The sequence below is a fragment of the Trichechus manatus genome, unplaced genomic scaffold (assembly GCF_000243295.1).
Source record: "Trichechus manatus latirostris isolate Lorelei unplaced genomic scaffold, TriManLat1.0 scaffold00092, whole genome shotgun sequence".
NCBI classification, from domain to species: Eukaryota; Metazoa; Chordata; class Mammalia; order Sirenia; family Trichechidae; genus Trichechus; species Trichechus manatus.
The window spans coordinates 6,758,183-6,779,752 of NW_004444028.1; the positions used below are offsets into that span (position 1 = coordinate 6,758,183).

At 56.1% G+C, this 21,570-nt stretch overlaps 3 protein-coding genes across 8 annotated transcripts in view; 1 reads left to right on the top strand and 2 right to left on the bottom strand.

Moving 5' to 3' along the window:
• The window catches only part of ECE2 (endothelin converting enzyme 2), a 39,048-nt gene extending 30,851 nt beyond the window's left edge, over nucleotides 1–8,197 (bottom strand). Inside the window, exons 1-3 of one of the 3 annotated variants that reach the window (XM_004382279.2) lie at nucleotides 7,986–8,197; nucleotides 2,163–2,446; nucleotides 1,014–1,487 (exon numbers count right to left, since the gene is read on the bottom strand). In XM_004382279.2, the coding sequence (XP_004382336.1) occupies nucleotides 1,200–1,487; nucleotides 2,163–2,446; nucleotides 7,986–8,181 (768 nt within the window). In that variant the 5' untranslated portion in view covers nucleotides 8,182–8,197 and the 3' untranslated portion in view covers nucleotides 1,014–1,199. Of the gene's footprint in view, nucleotides 1–1,013; nucleotides 1,488–2,162; nucleotides 2,447–7,985 lie in introns of those variants that run through there. The other 2 variants (XM_004382275.1, XM_004382278.1) reach the window with 2 other exon arrangements.
• Nucleotides 8,198–8,927: 730 nt separating this feature from the next.
• Nucleotides 8,928–14,855, top strand: ALG3 (ALG3 alpha-1,3- mannosyltransferase). Of its 3 annotated transcripts, none has more exons than XM_004382282.3 (9): nucleotides 8,928–9,111; nucleotides 10,538–10,637; nucleotides 11,125–11,272; nucleotides 11,385–11,545; nucleotides 12,051–12,171; nucleotides 12,641–12,846; nucleotides 13,004–13,080; nucleotides 14,277–14,421; nucleotides 14,581–14,855. In XM_004382282.3, exons 1-9 carry the CDS (start codon nucleotides 9,021–9,023, stop codon nucleotides 14,741–14,743), a joined length of 1,212 nt encoding a protein of 403 aa, XP_004382339.1. In that variant the 5' UTR covers nucleotides 8,928–9,020; the 3' UTR covers nucleotides 14,744–14,855. The 3 variants fall into 3 exon arrangements, with proteins under 3 accessions (XP_004382339.1, XP_004382338.1, XP_004382340.1); XM_004382281.2 differs by having other exon boundaries at nucleotides 8,928–9,148; nucleotides 14,581–14,825; XM_004382283.3 differs by lacking the exon at nucleotides 10,538–10,637 and having other exon boundaries at nucleotides 8,928–9,148.
• A 301-nt stretch (nucleotides 14,856–15,156) lies between these two features.
• VWA5B2 (von Willebrand factor A domain containing 5B2) overlaps nucleotides 15,157–21,570 on the bottom strand; it is a 13,188-nt gene continuing 6,774 nt past the window's right edge. The window contains exons 8-19 of one of the 2 annotated variants that reach the window (XM_004382284.1): nucleotides 21,146–21,256; nucleotides 20,859–21,067; nucleotides 20,660–20,771; nucleotides 20,001–20,186; nucleotides 18,946–19,117; nucleotides 18,538–18,851; nucleotides 17,680–17,869; nucleotides 17,222–17,575; nucleotides 16,294–16,431; nucleotides 16,113–16,196; nucleotides 15,792–16,036; nucleotides 15,157–15,705 (exon numbers count right to left, since the gene is read on the bottom strand). In XM_004382284.1, coding sequence (XP_004382341.1) covers nucleotides 15,157–15,705; nucleotides 15,792–16,036; nucleotides 16,113–16,196; nucleotides 16,294–16,431; nucleotides 17,222–17,575; nucleotides 17,680–17,869; nucleotides 18,538–18,851; nucleotides 18,946–19,117; nucleotides 20,001–20,186; nucleotides 20,660–20,771; nucleotides 20,859–21,067; nucleotides 21,146–21,256 — 2,664 coding nt within the window. Of the gene's footprint in view, nucleotides 15,706–15,791; nucleotides 16,037–16,112; nucleotides 16,197–16,293; nucleotides 16,432–17,221; nucleotides 17,576–17,679; nucleotides 17,870–18,537; nucleotides 18,855–18,945; nucleotides 19,118–20,000; nucleotides 20,187–20,659; nucleotides 20,772–20,858; nucleotides 21,068–21,145; nucleotides 21,257–21,570 lie in introns of both variants that reach the window. The other variant, XM_023736767.1, reaches the window with a different exon arrangement.

Genomic DNA, 21,570 nt, shown 5'->3' on the forward strand with positions numbered 1-21,570 from the left:
GCAGACCAGGCGACCGGCCGGCGTTGGACCGCGCGCGCGCGCGCGCGGCCAGGGATGTTTGGCTGCGTATTTGCATGAGCTTCCCACCCACCTGAGCCCAGCCGTCAGGGCCGCTCCTCACCCCCATCCCTGTCTGGCGTGACCCCATCCTCAGCCTCTTTCTAAGGGACCTCCTCAGCACATTTGTATTTTTATATCCGACTCTTTGTTTACCGGCTCATCTCACGGTCGTGCCCTCCCCCCACGGTCTCAGCCACGCTCTTCTGCGCCTGGCGGATAGGACGGGTGTTGAGGCTGGGGTGGGACCAGCCCCCACCATGGTACCCAACCTCATGGCCAGTCTGCCCAGGCCTGACCCCAGACGGCTCTCAGCAGACTCCTCCCCCCGCAAGGTATCACCTTCCACGGGCCCAGACCTGATTTTACCTTGGACTCCTGTGTCCTGCCCCTGAGGACCCAAGTGGGGACTGCTGTGCACCTTCGGATGACACCTATGGCCCTGGAGATGTTTTCAACCCAGGGGTGTCCTTTGTAAATGTTCCTTCATCTTCACTGTACCAGGAGTGTGTGAATAAACACAGACCTCCCTGTGTGTGTGGCAGCTGCTTCCGACTGCTCAGGAGCCAGGCAAAAATAGCTACGAGCCCTTTTTGGGGAAGGGAGCAGGTACTTGGGAATTTCTGGTGCATGCTGCTGGCTGGGGAGGGTTGCCAAAGCAGGGCCCAGTACCACCTAAGCAGGACAGGTCACTGGAGCTGGGGCTGGGACAGAAGCATAAAGCTATTTAGCTAGATTCAAAGTCTGCAACCTCTTGTGGATAAACCCAGATTGGATGGGGTCAGTAATAGGCCTCAGGGATATAGGTCTCCCAGTGTAGTGTGTGGAGGGGTGGTGCTGAGCTTTGCCCCAGGGGATAAATCACTGGTGGTGGGTGCAGTATTTTGGGGAGGGTGTTTGAGGAACCTAGGAGAACTCTGAGGAACCCAAGAAGGAAACCAGAAGCCTAGGATTCAGGATCCAGCTTGACCTGGGGTGTATTGGTTCACACGGGCCTGCTCCCACTAACTCTTATCTTAGTCATGAGGCCCTTGAGTGGTGAGCACCTTGGACCCAACCCCAAGTCCTCAAGTTGGGAATTCCAATTACTCGAGGAGCCTGAGCAGAAAGGCAGGGAGGGCTGAAGGCTCATGATTCTGGCCTCACAGCTGAATGGCACTGAGGAAGTCCTCATGATCCGAGTCCTGGAGGAAGCAGGGTGAGGCTAGGGGACTAGGGGGCGAGAGGATCTGGGCTCCCAGGGCCAGCTGGGCCGCACTCAGCTCCCCACCTTTGTGCATGAGGTAGAGATGGAAGTGGAAACCCCTGCCATAGGTTCTGTGCCTCAGGGACCAGCCGTAATGAGCTTGGGCATAGTGCCTAGTCCGAAAGTGGGGGGCAGCACAGGTCAGTGAGATGAACCGGCCCCCAGGAACCAGCACCCGGCTCACCTGCAAGACAGACAAAGAAGCCGTCAGTGAAGAGGCCATCTGAAGGCCCTCGGAGGTCAGTACTGGCCCAGGTGCCCGCTTCAGCGGCAGGTACTGCCCTGGGCTTTCCCAGGGGATAGATCACTGGGGGTGGGTATAGTATTTTCAAGAACACAGTGAGCCCTGTCCCCTGCCCCCTGGCCATCCCATGAAGGTAGGAGCATGAGGGTGACTCAGGTACAGGGGGCACTGCTTTCCTGTCAACTGCTCACCCTCCCAGTCTGTGTCACCTGTCTGGTACCTGGCTGCTACCTCATCCCTACAGCAACTCAGTAGCCAGTCATTAGCCTATGTGAGCCTAGCCATCTAAATCCGTTACCATTGACTCGCTTCCAACTCATAGCAACCCTATAGGACAGAGTAGAACTGCCCCATAAGGGTTTCCAAGGAGCGGCTGGTGGATTTGAACTGCCAACCTTTTGGTTAGCAGCCAAGCTCTTAACCACTGCACCACTAGGGCTCCTAGCCACTCTAGTCCCCGCCAATCCTGACCCAGCTTAACCCTCTGCTTCCTTCAGGCCCACCACTTGGTCCAAACCATGCCCCCTACTGGCTTCTGAGTTCTTCTATTCTCCTGAAACCTCAACCCTTCATTCCCACCTGTCGGTCTGCCTTCCCCTCTTGTTGCTCCCTCACCTCACTCAGCACCTGGTCCATAGTGTGAACACCTTCAGAGGACACAGTCCAGGGATCCCGTTCCCCAGCGAGCAAGGCATCCAGCGTGCCCTTCTCGAGCACCACGTCGAAGGAGCCACTGGGGAAGCCCAGCGCCCGCACATCCATAGTCTCCCAGCGCAGCTTGGGCACATGGGCATAGCGAGCCCTCATGGCGGCCACCACTACTGATGAGTAGTCCACACTGGTCACATCAGGAAAGCCCCCAAGGAACAGCTCATAGCTCAGGGCACTGTTCCCGCAGCCTGGTGGGGAGAAGGGGGGTGGCAAAGGGCTAAGTTAGTTTTGGTTCTCAGCTTCCCCTGATCATCTATCCACTGTTGGCCCCATTTTCTCTAAGCCCAACATGAAGCTGTGCAGTACAGGAAAGAGTGTGAGCCTTGGAGTCACAGAGCACGGGTTCAAATCCTGGCTCTACCATTCCCAGTTGTGTGGACTAGGGCAAGTTGTTTGAATATGGGGAACTTGGATTTCCTATGCAGAAAAATGAAGATAACAATATTTTGCTTACATGCAGGATGTGGTGCACTAAACTGAAGAACTAAAACAGCTGGAGAGTAGCTGAAGGAGCTCTGAACCTAGAAGTCCAAACATCTGGGTTCTGATACCCCTAGTCACATGGCCATGGCAAGTCATTCAACATTTTGAGCCGCAGTTTCCTCAAACTCAGAATGAATGGGGAGTTTCGCTAGGACAGTGATATTATCAGGATAATAACATTACTGTTTGCTGTGGTTATTGTCGTGCCATAGAGTTGATTCAAACTCATAGCGACCCTGTAAGACAGAGTAGAACGGCCCCATAGGGTCTCCTAGGCTGTAACCTGTACGGGAGCACATCACCAGGTCTTGTCTCCCTCAAAGTGGCTGGTGGGTTCGAAACCGCTGACCTTTTGGTTAGTAGCTGAGCGCTTAATCACTGTGCCACCAAAACCCAAACCAAACCAAACCAGTTTCCATCAAGTCGATTCTGACTCATAGTGACCCTGCGGGACAGAGTAGAACTTCCCCATAAGGTTTCCAAGGAGCGGCTGAGAGATTTCAACTGCCGACCTTTCAGTTAGCAGTTGATCACTTTAACCACTGTGCCACCAGGGTTCCTTCAATGTTACTATTAGGATAATAATAACATTATTACTAGGATAATATCAGTATTACCCTAGTCCTTAACCTCTCAGGGATCCTCTGAAGATATCATCCCCGGGAAGGCTTGGTGTTAGGGGTTATTATCCTACTTTAATTTCCAAGACAGAATTAAGAAGTGAAGGGGAAACTAGGTGGGGACACGCACTGGAATCAGTCCCTTATGATTCCTTAATGTGTTTGCTGAGTACTACACATTGGGCTCCAAGAATGTCTGTGTATATGACCGTGTTTTCTCCCGACACACACACTAAATGTCCTCTCTGACTGCCATCTGCAGATGCAGTTCTTCTGACCCTGACCACTGGAGCATTCAGATCTCACAAGTTAAAAGGGACAGGACTCCAGACAGCAAAGTCTACCTAGCGCTTCAGAGGCCAGCCTCAAGCTTGGGGGTTCCCATGATACCCTCACTTACGACCTGCTGACTACAAATTTTAGAGTTCCCACTACCGCCTCAGGACACCGATTGTAAGCTTGGGGGAACCCAGGCCTTCTTCACTTCTGACCTACTGGTTATAAATTCAGGGTTCCCACTACCCCCTCGAGTTCAATAATTTGATAGAATGAGTGACAGAACTTAGGAAAGTGCTATACTTATGATTACAGTTTTATTATAGCAAAAGGACACAAAGAGATACATAAGGTGAGGTCTGGGAGGGTCCCCAACGTGGAGCTTCCATGTCCCGAGAAATGTATCACTCTAACATTGATGTCTTTCACCAACCAGGAAGCTCCACAAGCTTCAATGTCCAGAGTTTTTATTTGAGGTTTTCATTACATAGGCATGATTTATTGAATCATTGCATTTGTAGTTGAACTCAACCTCTAGCCCCTCCCCCCTGAGATCAGGCTGATATCAGCTGGTGGGTCTTTCTGGCGTGGCCAGCCCCAACCCAAGGGTCACGTCATTAACATAAACCCAATCACTGGAGAAATTCCAAGGGTTTAGTGGTTATCTCCCAGGAACCAAGGACAAAGACCAAGTTATCTGGGTAAAGTTAATTGTATAACCCCACAGGCTCTGATGACAAGTAAGAGCCCTGGCCCTCAAGGAAGTATGCCCTGGTGGGAGCAGCAGATCTATAACAGGCAGTTAGTACATAACCTGATGAGTGCTTCAACAGTGACAGGCCTCCTGAGCATAGGACAGCTCCTGGCCCCACCTAAGGTAAGTCGGCAAAGGGTTTCAGTCTTGTAGAATCACACAGTCTGGCAGGAAATGCCTGGAAAGCAGTCCCAAAGAGAGCAGGGTCAGGTTAGAGAAGATGTGGAGGTTAAAGAAGTGGATTTGGATCCACAGCCCAATAGGCGTGACCTCCTTAGATCTTTTGGCCTTTTCCAGGCCCTCCGTGGCCAGTCTAAGCCAGAGAACGGGTCTAGATGACAGCTCTTGGCAGCTCCATGTGGGGATCTCCAGCTCTTGGGATTAGGTTGCCTTTAATCTCCATTTGCCTCTCTGAGAGGATCACAGGCTCAGCTGCTGGGATAGCCCTAATCTAGCAGGGCTTGGCACACAGACAGGGCACCCAGAGGCAGCAGGCCAGTCTTTAGCTGCCCCTTCTCGTGTTCCTCCTCAGGCCTTGTGGCTCAGGGAGAGTACTCTCTCACCTGGGAAAGCCAACATGGGATTCTACATGTTAAGAGCCACAACAAGTTCTGACAGATACACCACATGGCAGTGGGGTGGGTGATGGCTGCCCAGAGGACCCTAACTCAGTTCCAGGCTGAAATCCCACTGGGTTCTCTGACCTGCAGTCCATTTACCATCCCCTGCCTGACCTCACATGCTCGCAGAGCGCTGCCAAATTGTAGACAACGCCAGGTCTCCTTTCCTTGTTCCCCTTGGAACAGGATGGCATCTTCCAAGAGGACTTTACAAAGATGAAGGGAGAACAAAACCAGACCACAGGGCCAGTCACCTCACAAATCAGCAATTTCTGACTCTGCTGCCTCAGTGATTTAGGGCCAGCAACTAAGATGGGCCTTGGGAAGGATCCTGCCCCCCCTAGATGGGGACTTAGGGCAGCAGAACCCTAAAGAATTGATCCAGATCCAGGAACTCATCATATGGGGGCCCCAAAGTATATGGATGCTAACCCAATACCAAGAGACTGAGGTATAAGCCAGAATGCCAATTCACTAATTTATCACAGTGAAATAGCCACTATGGGGACTGGACAATTGAATCCTCCAGTCAGTCCCTTCTCTCCCTATAAAAAATCACCAAACCTGTTGCCATCGAGTTGATTCTGACTCAGAGTGACCCTACAGGACACAGAGTAGAACGGCCCCATAGGGTTTCCAAGAAGCAGCTGGTAGATTCGAACTGCTGACCTTTTGGTTATCAGCCAAGATCTTAATCACAGCACCACCAGGGCTCCATCTAAACGAGAAGTCAAATTATGATCACAAGATTGCTATGGAGCATGGAGCCAAGCAAAGAGGGACGATCAGAGAAGTGTGACAGTAAAGCTGTGACGGCCAGATGCAGTCATCTGCCACAAGGATTCTAGCCACAGGGAGCAGACACGCAAGTCCCTGGGAAAGGTGCTCTGTTCTCGGAACAGTCTTGGATAAACTGCCTCTCTGACTCTGACTCCCACTTTCCGTAATAATAATAACAATAATTAATAATAGTCATTGAACACCAGAGCCTATGCTAAGCCTTCTGTACGAATTATCTGTTTATTTCACAGTTGTTATTGTTAGGTGCCATCAAGTCAGTTCCGACTCATAGTGACCCCATGTACAACAGAACAGTCCTGTGCCATCCGTGCCATCCTCACAGTCATTGCTGTGTTTGAGCCCACTGTTGCAGCCACTGTGTCAATCCATCTCTTTGAGGGTCTTCCTCTTTTTCGCTCACCCTGGCTCCATAGATATTATTATTACATTCCCATTTCCTAGGTGAGGAAACTGAGACTGCCCAAAGTGGAAAAAGAACTTTCCCCAGGTTACAGGGTCATTGGTAGAGACGGAATTTGGACCTAGGTCAGGCCTGTCTAACTCCAGAACCAGAGCTGTTAAACCACTATGCTAAATTGCTTCCAGTTTTCCAGAGGCCCACTCACCTTCAGTGACGACATTCCATCTCAAGTTATATCAACATGACCATTAGGCTCTAATTCACAATGTGGTCGTTTTACCAATTTCAACAGAGTTCTCGATGCCCCTCTGTGTTGTCTCCACCCCATCATCATGGTTTAACAGGGGAAGAGGAAGCTCTGGAGTTGGAAGATACCCCCACTCCACCACTTACTCCCTGCATGACTGTAGGGGACACTCAGTGCTCTGCCAGATCCCCTTGGGTCCCTTTTACTGTGTATCCCCAGGTTTTGATATGTATTTGCTTCTAACAGTCTGCACCTGTGACTCTTCAGTGGAAACTAACCTTTTTATTTGCCAAGCATTGTTCTAGGTATCTCTTGTTCTCATGCAATCATGTGAACAACCTCAAAAATAAATACTTGTTTCTTTAAGGCTGAGAAAACAGCGGCACAGAAATTTAGGTATCTTGTTCATGCTTACATAGCTAGTGTCAGCAGAACCAAGATTCCAACCTAATTAGCTGCCTCCAGAGTCTAAGTTCTCAACCACTAGGTTAACTTCCTCTTATACTAGGAGAAGCCCTGCTGGCACAGTGGTTAAGAGCTCAGCTGCTAACCAAAAGGCTGCTCCTTGGAAACCGTATGGTGCAGTTCTACTCCGAGTCACTATGAGTGCAATTGACTGGATAGCAATGGTTTGGTTTTGATTTTTAGTACTAGGAATGTTCTATTTCCCAAACTGAGTAGGGTATACACTCCTATTAGGTTTATTATCTATACCTTACATATATACTGTATTATAGATGACTTTTATATTTATGAAATATTTCATTGCATAATGGTTTTTGCAAGGAAAAAAATTAAAACTAAGACTGGAAGGTAACCTGTCCCTCAGTCCAAACTCCCTAGAAGCTCGGAGGCTGGCAGTGGGAGAGAACCCCGAGGGAGCCGCTGCACCTCAGAGACACACCTTGCACCCCGCATTTCTTCCCTTCGGGGGAATCGCGCCAATCTCGACTGCAATCTCCCCTGCGGCCACAGGGGGCGCTGTTCTACCCCCTCACAGCACACGGGGCGGAGGACCAAGCGTCAGGATTCGCGGAGTGCCGAGATGGCAGCCCTCTCTAGGTGACAATGGCTCCTGGTTCCCATGGGCACAAAAGGAAACACGCTAGGTTTTGTGCTCGAGGTGTCCGCACGTGCCTTACCCATCCTGAGCTCGCAGTCCCACTTCTACAGATGAAGAATACGAAGCTCAGAACAGGTTCACGACTTGTCCTAAGTCGTACAGCCAACTAGCGCTGGGACTTGAACCAGGTCCCCCGAGCTCCCCGGTGCCCGAGGCTGCTTCCCGCGGGTCTGGAGCAAAGTCCTGGGTCACGCCCCACACTCAGACCCAGAGTTTCTCCGGGGGGCCCCCAGACTGAGAATCTCTTGGTTCCTGTTTGCCCTGGCTAAATCCGACCAAGATTCTGAAGGTGCCGGATCTTGGCTTGGGACCGCGACGGGCAGAAGGAAGGTGGACCGGGCCAGGCCGGGGCGGCCCGGGCCAGCCAGCTCCACCCGGGCGGGGCAGCGCCGGGACTACCCACCTAGCACGAGGATCCGGTCCTCCGGCCGCAGCTCCGGCTCCAGAAGGGCACGGAAGGAGGAGAAGTCTCCGAACCACTCGTAGGGGGCAGAGTGGGCAGCGTCCCGGTAGCGCTGGTCCCAGTACTGGAGCTCACGGTACCCGCAGTTCCGCTCCGGTAACGCCGGCAGGGGCGGCGGAGCCCCGGGAGAACCCATGCAACAGCGCGGGCGAGGCCAGTAGGGCACCGGGCCGGCTCTCTTGGGCTTGGCGCCCCTTCCGAGCCAATGGGGATGCGGGAGCGTGGGGGCGGGGCCTCGGTGACCACGCCACCCGCTCGCGGTTGCTCAACACAAACACGTGGAACTTCCGTCCCCCGCTGAGCGCTCCTATAAGAACCCTCCGGCTCGAAAAATGAGATTTTCCAGACTCTGGACTGTCCCCTCACCTCTGAGGGCCACACTCACGGTGACAGACTCAGCAGGCCCCTCACTGTCCTCTCTCATATTTTTAGTCAGACTGTCCCCTTCTATTAAGAAGTCTGAAAACTAAGGAAAGATTCATTTCTTCCCAAACCGTTTTGAGCACCTGGAAGGCTCTGAGGGATGGCGAAAGGGGCGCAAACACGGTCCTTGCCATCCAGGAAAGACCCGCGTGAACACATATTCCCAACAGGGGCGAAGTGTGATGCTGGGCTGGGGTAGGGGAGCAGAAATGTTCCTTTTTTGGTAAACGTCCATTCCACGACGTTAGCTGTGCGCCCAGGGCTGGGTATGTACTCAGGAGTAAGACTTGGTTGCTGCTGACACAGAGAGTGCAGTCCATCCGGGGAGACGTGTGGAAGAAGTAAGTTTTAACGGGGTAAATAATGACTGACAACTCGGCTTAGCGGTCAAGGCCGGCGGGGACGCCGGTCGGGGAGCGGAACCTAAGTGCTCAAGGGTCGAGTTTCCTGAGTGGCGGGCCCGCTCGAACGGCGCACCGTCAAGATGGCCGCTGGGCTGCGGAAACGCGGCCGGGTTGGTGCCGCGGCCCGGGCAGCGGGTCTCTGCGAGCAATGGCTGCAGCGCGCCTGGCAAGAACGGCGCTTGTTGCTGGTGGAGCCGCGCTACACGCTGCCGGTGGCCGCCTGCCTCTGCCTAGCGGAGGTGGGCATCATCTTCTGGGTCATTCACAGGGTGGCATGTGAGTGCGCCGAGGGGAGGGGAAGGGGAGGAGTGGGAGGGGACTCGAACCCCCAAGCCAGACTGGGACCCAGACACGTTCATTCATCGACTGCAGATTCAGATCTCTTACCTGAGCCCTAAGCCTGTTCGACAGAAACTAATCCCTATCCTGATTCGGCCCCCATAAGGGAAGGGGGCGGCCGTAGAGCTGGGCCCTCTGCCTGAACATACAGACTGTCAGGCCAAGAAAGCCAGCCTGGCAGTCAGAAGACCCGAGTCTGAGTTAATGTATTGCTGCTACTGCCTGTTTTGTGGCTTTGGGCAAGTCGCTTCCCCTGCTGAGTCTCAACTTTCTCACCCGTTGAATTCTGTGGCCTCAAAATCTCTTCTCAGCGCTGGCGTTTCTTGACCATTGGAGTCCATTGGCGATTTTCCTTCCAGGCTGAATCTAGCTTTGATTTACTTTTCTGACTTCCCTATTTGGGTTGATATCTGGTGGTTCTGACCTGTGTTCTAGTCTTGGCTTGTTATCTGATGTTACTGATTTTCTAGCCAGAGGGCTCCATTTAGTATTTCTTGTAATTTTGGTTTGGTTTTTGCAAATTCCCTACACTTCTGTTTATCTGGAAATACCCTAATTTCGCCATCATATTTGAGAGACAGTTTTGCTGTGTATGTAATTCTTGGCTGGCAGTTTTTTTTTTTTTTCCTTCAAGGCTTTATATATGTCATCCCATTGCCTTCTTGATCCTCCAGGCTGAATCTAGACACTGGGCTTAAGGCGCCTACCTTTCTTGTAAAGGCGATTACTTCAACACCTATTTCTATGCCTAACACTATGCTGGGTGCTAGGGGTACAGTGGTGAATAAGGCAGATGTGTTTCTACCTTGAAGGCCTGGCCCTTGACAAAAATAAGTTAGCAAGCCATTACAGCACCTCATGTTTATCATGACAGTAAAAAGACAGTGCAGTAAAGGACATAGGAGGGGCAGTGAGGCCAGACCTGAGGAGTCAGAGGAGGCTTCCTAGAACCCCTTCCCCTCCCCCCGCCCCTTGAAAGGTAGGAGTTAGCCTGTTGAGGAAAGAGGAGAAAGACAAGGAGAACAGTGCTGTGGTCAGAGAGGATTCTTTTTCAGAAACTTCCAGTCACAAGAGAGAGCCTGATTGCTTTGATAGATTGAGATTGAGATGCCTGGCGTCACCTGGCGAGAGATGGTGGATAGGCAGTTCGATGCATGGCTGGGAACTTACAGAAGAGTGCTGGGCTGAGGATGTAGACATTGCAGTTACTGACAAAGGGATGGCGAGGGAAGCCCTGAAAATGAGCTGGAACTGTGATGGGCTGGAGGTGCGGGGGCAGCCACGTTCTGGGTTTGGAAGTAACCAGACCATCCTGTCCACTTTCAGACACAGAGATTGACTGGAAGGCCTACATGACCGAGGTGGAGGGTGTCATCAACGGCACCTACGACTACACGCAACTGCAGGGGGACACTGGACCTCTCGTGTGAGTATGGATAGGAGGCGTGGGAGGACCGGGACACTGGACCTCTCGTGTGAGTGCGGATAGGAGGCGTGGGGAGGACCGGGACACTGGACCTCTCGTGTGAGTATGGATAGGAGGCGTGAGGAGGACCGGGACACTGGACCTCTCGTGTGAGTGCGGATAGGAGGCGTGGGAGGGCCGGGACACTGGACCTCTCGTGTGAGTATGGATAGGAGGCGTGGGAGTGCCGGGACACTGGACCTCTCGTGTGAGTGCGGATAGGAGGCGTGGGGAGGACCGGGACACTGGACCTCTCGTGTGAGTATGGATAGGAGGCGTGGGAGGGCCGGGACACTGGACCTCTCATGTGAGTGCGGATAGGAGGCGTGGGGGGCCGGGACACTGGACCTCTCGTGTGAGCGCGGATAGGAGGCGTGGGAGGGCCGGGAGAGACTGGCTGGGTGCCAGCCTGGGTGGCCTGACCGGGGCTCGTGCTCTCATCTCCCAGGTACCCGGCGGGCTTCGTGTATATCTTCATGGGGCTGTACTATGTCACTGGCCGGGGCACGGACATCCGTGTGGCCCAGCACATCTTTGCCGTGCTCTACCTGGCCACCTTGCTGCTTGTCTTCTCCATCTACCACCAGACCTGCAAAGTGAGCCCACCCCACGAAGGCCCAGGGGCCCAAACCTGGGAGGGCCAAGGAGTATAGATGGCTCAGGCCTGGTGAGCTGACCTTGTTCCCCACCCCACTGCCTGCTCCTCAGGTACCTCCCTTCGTCTTTTTCTTCATGTGCTGTGCCTCCTACCGTGTCCACTCCATCTTTGTGCTGCGGCTCTTCAATGACCCCGTGGCTATGGCGCTGCTCTTCCTCAGCATCAACCTCCTGCTGGCCCAGCGCTGGGGCTGGGGCTGCTGCTGTTTCAGGTCATAACCCCTCCCTTCTCTGTTTCCATCTCTGTCTCCCCCGTTTTCCGCAGCAGATGGAGTAAGGGGGTAGCCAGGGTTGGCCTGTCAGGATCTGTAGATAGGCCCCCAACGCCCACGTGCGTATCCTCTTCCTGACCTCCAGGCGGCATCCCTGGTTGGCGATGGGCCTCAGGTGCTGAATACTCAGTATCTATCTGCTCGCTCTGTCTGGGCATAGAGACCAGGCATCTGACCCTCTCCCCGCTCCCAGACTGCCTTCCCCTCCCCCTGGCAGCTCTGAGTGTGGGCCTCTACCTTGCTGTGGTGATGGCAGGGGTCATCTTTGGGCGGGGTGCAGAGCCCGGAGCTGACCCCCTCCCCTCCCCACCCCAGCCTGGCGGTCTCGGTGAAGAGGAACGAGCTAGCCCCCTCCCCTTTCCCCCTCCCCCCTTGCTGTGGTGATGGTGGGGGTCATCTTTGGGTGGGGTGCGGAGCCCGGAGCTGACCCCCCCTCCCCCCGCAGCCTGGCGGTCTCGGTGAAGATGAACGGGCTGCTCTTCGCCCCCGGGTTGCTCTTCCTCCTCCTCACGCAGTTTGGCCTCCGTGGGGCCCTCCCCAAGCTGGGCATCTGTGCTCTCCTTCAGGTACCCCCACCTCGTCCCTCCTTCAGGTACCCCACCTCGTTCCTTCCCTTTCTAGTGAAGGGAAAGCTGCTTTGCCTGGCCTCCTTCCTCCATCCCCATGACGGCCTCAGAGCCAAGAGACAGGGAGGGAGTTTTGGAGCTGATTCTGGGCTGGGCAGCCACTACCTCTGGGCTTCGGTTTCCTTAGCTGTGAAGTAAAGGTGTGAACTAGGCGGCCTCTGAGGGCCCTTCTGGCTTTGTGCATTTGTGACTGAGCGAATCCAAATGTAAAATGTGGTTACGACTTGCCTCCTCAGCATCTTTGGACCCAGGCTCTGGCCTCGGGGTGGTGGGGTGGGGTCGGCTTTCCTGCCCTTCCTGGTGGAAATCAGGGAACCCCTGAGGCTTGTGCCCACTCCCACTCCCCTCAGGGTTGACCCAAAGGTGGGGGGGTGAGCCTGGACAGCTGCTGACCTGACGCTCACCCCAGGTGGTCCTGGGGCTGCCCTTCCTGCTGGAGAACCCCACCGGCTACCTGTCCCGCTCCTTCGACCTTGGCCGTCAGTTTCTCTTCCGTTGGACGGTGAACTGGCGCTTCCTTCCCGAGGCCGTCTTCCTGCATCGTGCCTTCCACCTGCTCCTGCTGGCCGCCCACCTCACCCTGCTCTTGCTCTTTGCCCTCCACAGGTGGCACAGGTAGGAAAGGGGGCCAGGCCATGGGCAGATCTGAGGGGAAGGAGTGAAGGACCTAGGCCTCAGGGGCTGCTTAGGGGTGATGTTGAGCTCTTGGGGCTGAGTCTAGAACTTGGCCCACGATGAGGGCTTGACATATGTCTAAATGCCTTCTCCTCAGGACAGGGGAAAGCATCCTGTCGCTGCTGAAGGATCCTTCCAAAAGGAAGGTCCCACCCCAGCCCCTCACACCCAATCATATCCTTTAAATCGTGGGAAGGTAAGCATTGCCCTCTCCCAGTGCAGAGACTGGGCCTGGTTAGTTAACCCCGATGGCGGTGACCCTGGGGGAGGGAAAGGGAGGCACCAGTTATGGCTCCGGGCCCATCTGTAGAGCCCCTGGTCTGCACCAAACTCTGCTGAGTGCTTTACATATTTAAGCATTTTTATTCTTAATCCTAAATAGTCCATAAATTAATAAGCTACCATTAAAACCAAAAACCAAACCCATTGCCTTTGAGTTAATTCTGATTCATAGCGACCCTACAGGACAGAGTAGAACGCCCCCATAGGATTTCCAAGGAGTGGCTGGTGGATTCAAACTGCCAACCTTTTGGTTAGCAGCCAAGTTCTTAACCACTGTGCCACCAGGGCCCCAGTGACCCCATAGGTCCCATTAATAGCTACCATTATTGAGTGCTCACCCTCTGCCAGGTACTGTCCTAAGAGATGTCTATACATTCTACCTATTTTTTTTTACTGTGGTCAATATACACGTAACAGAACATTTGGCATTTTGACAGTCTTCACATGTACCGTCAGTGACGTTAGCTAGGTTCATCGTGTTGTTCAGCCACCCCCCTTATCTGTTCCCGGATTATACCGTCCCCCGTAACAGGAGCTCAGGTCCCCTCAGCATTGAGTCCTCCTTTCCCCCGCCCTCCTGCCTGCCCCTGGTAACCACTGATAAACCATGGTCTCTGTACACTTGCTTATTCTAGATACTCCATTTGTCAGCTTGTGACTGACTGATTTCAAGGCTCTTCCATGGCGTAGCGGGTATCAGGACTACATTTCTCTTTATGCCTGAGTACTATCCCATTGTGTATACAGTCTAACGTTTAAAGCTCTGAGATAGAGAGCTACCCAGATTATTCCCATTTTACAGATGGCAAAGTTAAGGCATTAAGGGGTTAAATAACTTGCCAAGGTCACACAGCTATTAAGTGACAGATTCAAACTCAGTAGGCATCACGGCCCTAGGTATTACTGTCTCCTTATTAGATGGATGAGCAGGTCCAGAGAGGTTCGGAAACGTACCCAAAGGCACGCAGTTATGAAGGGCAGAGTCGGGGCTATTCCAACCCCCAAATTTTTGCCTCTCTGCTTTGGGACTGCCCCTCCCCCACCTCCTGCCTCTTCTGCCCCTGCCCTTGGCCTTGACCACCATGTACAGATTGTTTCTGCTCTCTTCACCTCCAACTTCATTGGCATCTGCTTCAGCCGCTCCCTCCACTACCAGTTCTATGTTTGGTATTTCCACACGCTGCCCTACCTCCTGTGGGCCATGCCTGCACGCTGGCTCACACACCTGCTCAGGTATGGCTGGGCCAACCTGGGGGCATGGGAAGGGCTGGGGGTTCCTCATCTCAAGTTTGTGACAGGGAAGGGGTGGAGGGATGTGTCCAGGACATGAGGAACCAAAGGGCTACAGGCCCAGGAAGTGGGCACAACCCGGGCCCTGGTTTTCCTCCCCAGGTTGCTGGTGCTGGGGCTCATCGAGCTCTCCTGGAACACATACCCATCCACATCCGGCAGCTCTGCTGCCCTGCACGTGTGCCATGCTGTCATCCTGCTGCAGCTCTGGCTGGGGCCCCAGCCTTACCCCAAGGGCATCCAGCACAGCAAGAAAGCCCCCTGAAATCCACCCCCTCCCCTCAGGCCACTGAGGACCCTGAGTGGGGATGGACTCTGTGCCCTTCCAATAAACTGCATGAAGTCCACGTCTGTGCAGCCTACCCTGAGGGCGTGCCTGGGCCCGATAAAGCACTCACTGGCAGTCCTCGGAGGCACTTTATTGCATAGGATCTGGGGCTGTGGCTCTCTCCCCTGCGGCCGCTGCACTGCATGGAGCTGGAGCGGGAGGGGACTGGACCGGCGGAGCCAGAGAGAGCATGGGCAGGCACTTTCTGTGGGGGGAGAACATTCTGGGAAGGGGGTGAAAAGCAGTCGGGGGCAGGCCCAGCGGCCCACCCTTCCCAGCACTGAGAGGCCGGCCCTGGGTGGCAGTGAGGTGGTCTGCTGGGTGCTGGGCAGTCCCGGCCACGGCAGCCCTCAGACGTTGGCCGGGCTGTAGCACAGCAGGTGCAGCTGGAGGTTCTGGTCCCAGTGGCGCAGCAGCAGGAAGAGCCCGCGGGCCGCCGCCTTGAGGGCTGCCACGTCGAGGCCATCGGGCAGGTGCTGGGCCCGCAGCCAGCAGTCAGCCTTGGCCGCCGCCAGCTCCCACTCCCCAAAGGCGGCGGCACAGCGGTGCTCCAGCCACGCGAGGGCCACGGCGGTGGCCCAGCTGCGGCCCCGCAGGTCGGTGCGGCCCGGCCCTTCCGCTCGCTCCGAGGCCTCCGTGTCCGAGCCCCGGCCGCTGTCTACCTGGCCTGGGCCCTCGGAGCCCGAGCTGGGGGAGGGGCTGCAGGAAGCCGTGGCGCTGTCGCCCTGGCCCACTCCAGGGCTCAGGAGGGCCCAGGGGGACGAGGCCGAGGTGGGGCTGAGGCTGGCACGGTGCGCGGCGAAGGGCGAGGCGCGGCACAGGCGCTCCTGCGGAATGCGTACGGCGGCGCAGAAGGGCGCGTCCAGGCGGAAGGAGCCGGCGGCCTCCTGCAGCCGCACCTGAGGAGAGAGGAGGTGGGGGGAGAAGCGAGCTGAGACAGCGCCCTGGCCCTGGCGACGCCACCCTCCACCTCCCGAGTCCTCACCAGGGGCAGGTAGTCGTGGCCGTTGCCTGCAGGGTGGGTGTCGGCCGCCAGGCCGGGGTCAGGGCCACAGAGGCTGCGGCTGTCGGAACCCTTGGCCCTCCGCCGGCCCAGGCCGAGCCTAGAGGGAGGCTGGGGGTACGGACAGGGAGGACCAGCAGTGGGGGCTGCAGGGTCATCCACCCCGGACTTGGAGTTGCCATTCTGGTCTGGATCCCAGGCGCCTGCTGAAGAGCCTCCTTGCAGCCCTGCAGTGGGACATCAGAGCCAATGGGTGCTCTCTAAGCCAGGTTGCCCCACCCTTTCCCCAAATTCGGGCGTTACCTTTGGAGTGGGAGACTGTGGGCAGAGGGGCTGCATCTAGAGAGCCCTGAGAGGCAGGAGGGGTGCTGTGGAGCTGGCCTGGCTCTGCTGGGACACAGGAGACAAGGGGTCAGGCTTGCCCTGGAGGTGGCCAGTGAGGCAAGGGCCCACATCTGAGAGGTCACCAGGGGAGGGACCCTACCTGAGCTCCACACCTGCAGGGCTCCAGGCAGGACCTCCCGAGTGGTAGCATCCACTGCTACAGGGCAGGTGAAGCAGGACGGGGCACAGCTGACCTTGCTTGTCTGGAGGGCTCGAAGCCAGGACCTCCGGGCAGGGCCTGTGAAACCAAGGAGCAACCTGCTGGACAACAGGGGGGCACTCCCACCGCCAGGCGCTCAGAGGGCTTCACAGAAGAAAATGTCAGCCCTCCCCACAGCTTTCCTGTCCATCTCTGAACAGACTGGGGTAACTTCTCAGGCCCAGAACTGGCTCAGACTCTACAACTTTGACAAGAAGTGGTCAGGCTGAACCCACAACCCACAACAGCCCACCCCAACTGCCCACCCCCCAGAAATTCAACAATCTGGACCCGAACCAGAGAAGGCATTGACTCTGGTAGCTGTTCTGTCCACCCCTTTCAGCACTGTCCCATAGAACTTTCTGTGACGATGGAAATGTTCTATGTGCCATCCAATATGGTAGCCACTAGTCTCGTGTGACTGTTGAGCACTTGAAATGTGGCTAGCGAAACTGAAGAGCTGAGGGTTTAACAGTCTTCTTGAACAACAGATTGGTTTTTTATGTCACAGGCACTGTGAATCATTACAGGATCCTGTTTTCCTCTGTTCTGGCTGCTAGGAAGCTCGCCAGTTTTGGGTCCCACGCTTAGCAAGGGTACATAACCTCATGGCGTGATGTTTAACATAACCTCATTTCTAGCTTCCTCTTATTTTCCCTTTTCCCATTACCTTGCTTAATTTTTTATCTTGTCAATGTGGGCGAGCCACCTCAAAGCCTTTCCGAGCAAGGTGAGGTATAGAGAGTGATCAAGCACACAGACCCATCCTTCTGGCATTCTCTGCCCCCTGCAGGCCCGTAGGCCCCGACTGGGCCCACCAGCAGCTCACCTCGGTCAGCTGTGGTTTCAGGCCCTCCTCGGAGAGCCAGCTGTTCATTGTCCTGGATCACGGAGGCCGCCGTCAGCCGGTGGAGTGCTTGGTCCCAAGCAGTTTCTCTTTCAGAGGGTGATGGAGGCTGTGATCCATCCCCAGGCCCCCACAGCGTCTCCAGCCCCACATCTACCTCCCAGCACAGAGGCTGCCCGCCACACAGGCCCCGGATCACCACATGGCAGTAGGGGGCCTGGGGAGGCACTGGCGCTGCTGGAGGGGCTGAGTCCCCATTAGGGGACACAGCCGTGAACAAGAAAGGTGGGTCCATCAACATGTCCCAGTCCATGGGGGCTGGGGAGAGGAGGTTTCCTGGGGAGAGAGGACAGCAGGGGTGGGGACAGTGTGGTGCCCTGGGCTCCACCTCCCCAAGGCCACCATGGTGTCGGGGAGCTCAGCTCCTCACTGACCCTCACCTGAGTCATCCAGGCCCTGTCCCAGCTGCTGCCCTGGCTCGGGGCCTCGCCCATCTGGCGCTGTACCCAGAGAGGGGTGCCGGGGGTGGCCGAGGGCTGGGTTGGCCCGGCCTGGGGGCGATGAGAGGCTTCGGTGAGCCAGAACTGCTCGGCGCTGATGGCCCAGCACCTCAGCACTCGAGGCTCCAGCCTGCATGCGGAAGTGGGGCCGTTGGTCAAGAAGTATAGCACTTCTGGCCACCGGATACGTACGTGGCTGTTCACCTGCCCCTTTGCCTGAACTCCTGGATGGCTGCTCACCACCCTTAGGAGGAAGACCAAGCTCCTTACGGTCTACAAGGACCTCTGGTCCTTGGTCCCCTCTGCAGAGTCATCTCAGTCCACTTCCCATTTCACACCTGAGGCTGTTGCTTGTCTCTCTGTTTCTGTGCGCGTCCTCTCCCTCTTAGCCTAGCTAACTTCTGCTTACTCTTCCAGACATGGCTTTAGTTCCAGCTTTCCGAAGAAGCCTTTCCCGACTCCCCCAAACAGGGCTAATCACCCTGACCCTGAGCCCCCCAATACCTTGTGCACGTGCTCATCCTGACTGCCACATGGTATCACCGTTAGAGATTTACCCGTCTGTCTCTCCAGCTAGGCGTAATGGGAGCCGCCACATGATGTCTGGCACATGTTGTGTGTGCTGTCGAGTTGATTCCGACCCATAGCAGCCCTGTATGACAGAGTAGAACTGTCCCATAGGGTTCTTTCCTAGGCTGCAAACTTTACAGGAGCAGATTGCCAGGTCTTTTCTCCTGCGGGGCCACTGGTTCGAACCCCTGACCTTTCGGTTAGCAGCCAAGCGCTGCTGAATCTCACCTTGAATGAAGCCGCTGCGGGTGCAGGCAGGGGGCAGGAGCGAGTACCTGCAGGTTCTACCCAGGCTAGGCTGCAGCAGCCCTGCTGAGAAGGGGGCTTCGGGGGAGCACTGCCCTCAGGGGAGCAAGGGCCCTGGGAGCAAGGGGATTCACTGCTGCCGGTGGAGCCCGGGCCGGGCTCGGGGCTGGCAGAGCAATGGGTGAGCACGTACTGCTCCCGGATGTACGAGGACTGGAAGATGCGGCGCCAAATGGCTGTGTCAGAGGACGGGTTGGGTCCGGGGTCTGTGGCTGGGTCTGTCAGAGCATCAGTACCTGCTGGGAGGCAAGAGAACGGACCGCAGCCCTGGCCTCATCCACGCCTACTCTTCCTCTAACACAGCCCCACACATAACACCCAGACACTCACTCTGCTCTGAGTCCCCAGCAGCCCATGGACTGGTCAGCTCTGCTGACACAGTGCCTGCTCCCAGTGGCTCTGTAGTACCAGTGGGCTCGGTGCCAGGGCTGGTGGCAGATGGCTCCTCCTCTGGGGATGGGAACATGGAGCCGCCCAAGCTCTGCCAGCTGGGTTCTTGGCCCTAGGGAGAGAACAGTTATTGAAAAAAATATGATTGTAGGTGTACACTACAGCTTTCCAAACAGGATTTGAGATGGCTCAGAGCAAGAAGCAATAAAGTTAATAAACCTGAAATGAAAGACCAGAACTAAGGAAGGAGAAAGCAAACGTGCTAACCGTAAGGGTTTAACAGAGCTGCTCTGACTGAGCTTAGGGTTTGGCTCTGAGCTTCCTGGCAGCCAGCCAAAGAGGGAAACATGGTCTGTTACACAGCTCTCGTTGGTCAAGAAGTATGCTTCCAAGGAGGAAGCATGCTTAGTTCCTCTAGAGAAAGAAAACTTTTCCTAATAAAAATAACTGCCATTTAGCAAGCTCCTACTGTGTGTCAAGTACCCTACCAAGAGGGCTCGTGTTATGACCTCTAATTACAACAACCCTATGGGGAAAAGTGTACAGATGAGGAAATGCACCCAGAGAGGTTAAGTGATTTCCCCAGAATGAAACAGCTAGTAAGTGAAAAGGCTGGGGTTTGAGCTTTCATCTCTGCTATGCTCCACCTGTCACGGAATGTTACAGGAAATACGTTAGATGGTGCTTCCTTCAGGGCATGGCACGAAGCACCCAGCGACAGCTTTGACAGAAACCTGACAGCAAGTGCTGGAGCTGTTTCCTGTGGCTGCGCGCTATGGTCACCTTTCAGAAAAGCCAAGGGTGGCACTTCACAGGACAACTCAGTGGAAGGCCCCGTGAGGGGGGCGGGATGCAGCCCCTTGGGGGCCCAGCATGATCTCTGGGGAGGCTTAGGGGATGGTAGGGTGAGCTTGTCAGAGAGAGGCACAGGAATGGAGAGACGCAGGGGCTTCAGCCACGCCAGTGGACCCTCCTACACCCCAGCCCAGGCCTACCCCAGGCGGGCAGGGCCGGAAGCCATCCACCCTGAACAGGGAGCAGTAACCGAGCAGCCGGTCCCCGGGGTACAGTGCCGGGATCTCCCGGGGTGTCAGCAGTGCCTCCATAGCATCCGGCACGAACCAGTCCACAGAGATGTCACTCAGAGCAGGCTCCAGTGCCTTCCGCAGAGCCCGCACCAGCTGTGGGGGGTAGCCAGGATGGGGACATGGGAGAGAACGAGGTGTCACACAGCTGGACAGAGCGGGAAGGCCACCCAGCCCCTGGGCTGTTAGGGAGCGGGGCCGGGCTGGGGTCAGGAACAAGCAAAGGGACTGGGTGCTTGAGTCCTCGGATTTGGTCTCTCTCCTGGGCTGAGCCTTGCCACACGGGTGAGGCAGTGCTTTTCAGGGATATGTCTCAGATCTGGGTCAAAACTGTAAGATCTGGGGGTGGTCGGAGACCATCTCCCGCCTCAACCTCTGGCCTCCTACAGCACCCCAGCAGCACCAGCAGCTCCTCCCCTGACTCGTATCGGGAGGGGAGGGACTGGAGGTGGGGAGTCCTGGCCAGGGTGTCAAGAGACCCTGTGGCCTGACTGGGTTGTGTTTCAGATTCCATGTGTAGCTTGGGAGGACTTCCAGGAGGAGGGAACAGGGCCGGGGCTCAAGCTCACCATGGGCTGCAGCCTCTCCCCGGGGCTCAGGAAGTAGGCCTGGCCTCGGCTGAGCGCTGACAGACCCTGCAGCAGCCGGTGGCAGGCGGACCCCAGCCCAAAGGAGAAGCACCTGTCAAGGGAAGAGAGGCACCTGTGGCCTACAGGAGCCCCCTGGCTGGGGGCCAGCCTTGGGCACCCAGCTCTACTCCCTCCATACCTGGCTGTCCCCCTGTGCCACCGCATGAGCTCCAGAGCTCGATGGGTAGTGGCAGGCGCGGGCGAGGCGCCTGTGAGCAGGAACAGCTGCCGAGGGTGGGCCCTGTGCTGGGGCTGCCCCATGGCCCAGTCCAGCGCCGCCAGCACATCTGGGGGGCTGCCAGCAGCCTGCAGGCCCTCAGTGCTCCCACAGATGAGCTGCACGGTGTCCTGGAAGGAGAAGCCACGGGCTGGGCCGCGCTGGGGGGAACGTCTCGTTAGGCCCCCACGCCCCTGGACCTCACTCACATCACTGCACCGTCGGCTCTCTGGAAAGAGGGGCTGCACGGATGTGCCAAACGTGGCCAAGTTGATGAGCGTCTGGGGCGGGAGGGACTTCACTGCCAAAACAATGGCGTCCTGGGGAGGGCCAGGAGGGAGGGCAGCATGAGGCAGGCTCTGGGAGAAAGCCGGGGTGGCAGGCTGCGTGCCCCTCCAATGAGGGCTGGATGAGCTAATCTGGGGAAGACCCATGTGTGACTCTGTGACACTGAGGTGTGTGTGAGAAAGACTGAGAGAGCCTAGGTGCGGGAGGACTCTGGTGGTGTGCCATGGAGACTCGGGGTATGGGGGGGACTTGGTGTCGGGGGGACTCTGGTGGTGTGCCATGGAGACTCGGGGTATGGGGGGAGACTCAGGGTGTCGGGGGGACTCTGGTGGTGTGCCATGGAGAC

Bases quoted from the DNA above. Each gene is read 5' to 3' on its own strand.
- ALG3 (XM_004382281.2), top strand. From the start codon at position 8,953: ATGGCCGCTGGGCTGCGGAAACGCGGCCGGGTTGGTGCCGCGGCCCGG. The intron at 11,273-11,384 runs GTGAGCCCACCC...CCTGCTCCTCAG, and splicing joins TCTACCACCAGACCTGCAAA to GTACCTCCCTTCGTCTTTTT. The intron at 12,847-13,003 runs GTAGGAAAGGGG...CCTTCTCCTCAG, and splicing joins GCCCTCCACAGGTGGCACAG to GACAGGGGAAAGCATCCTGT.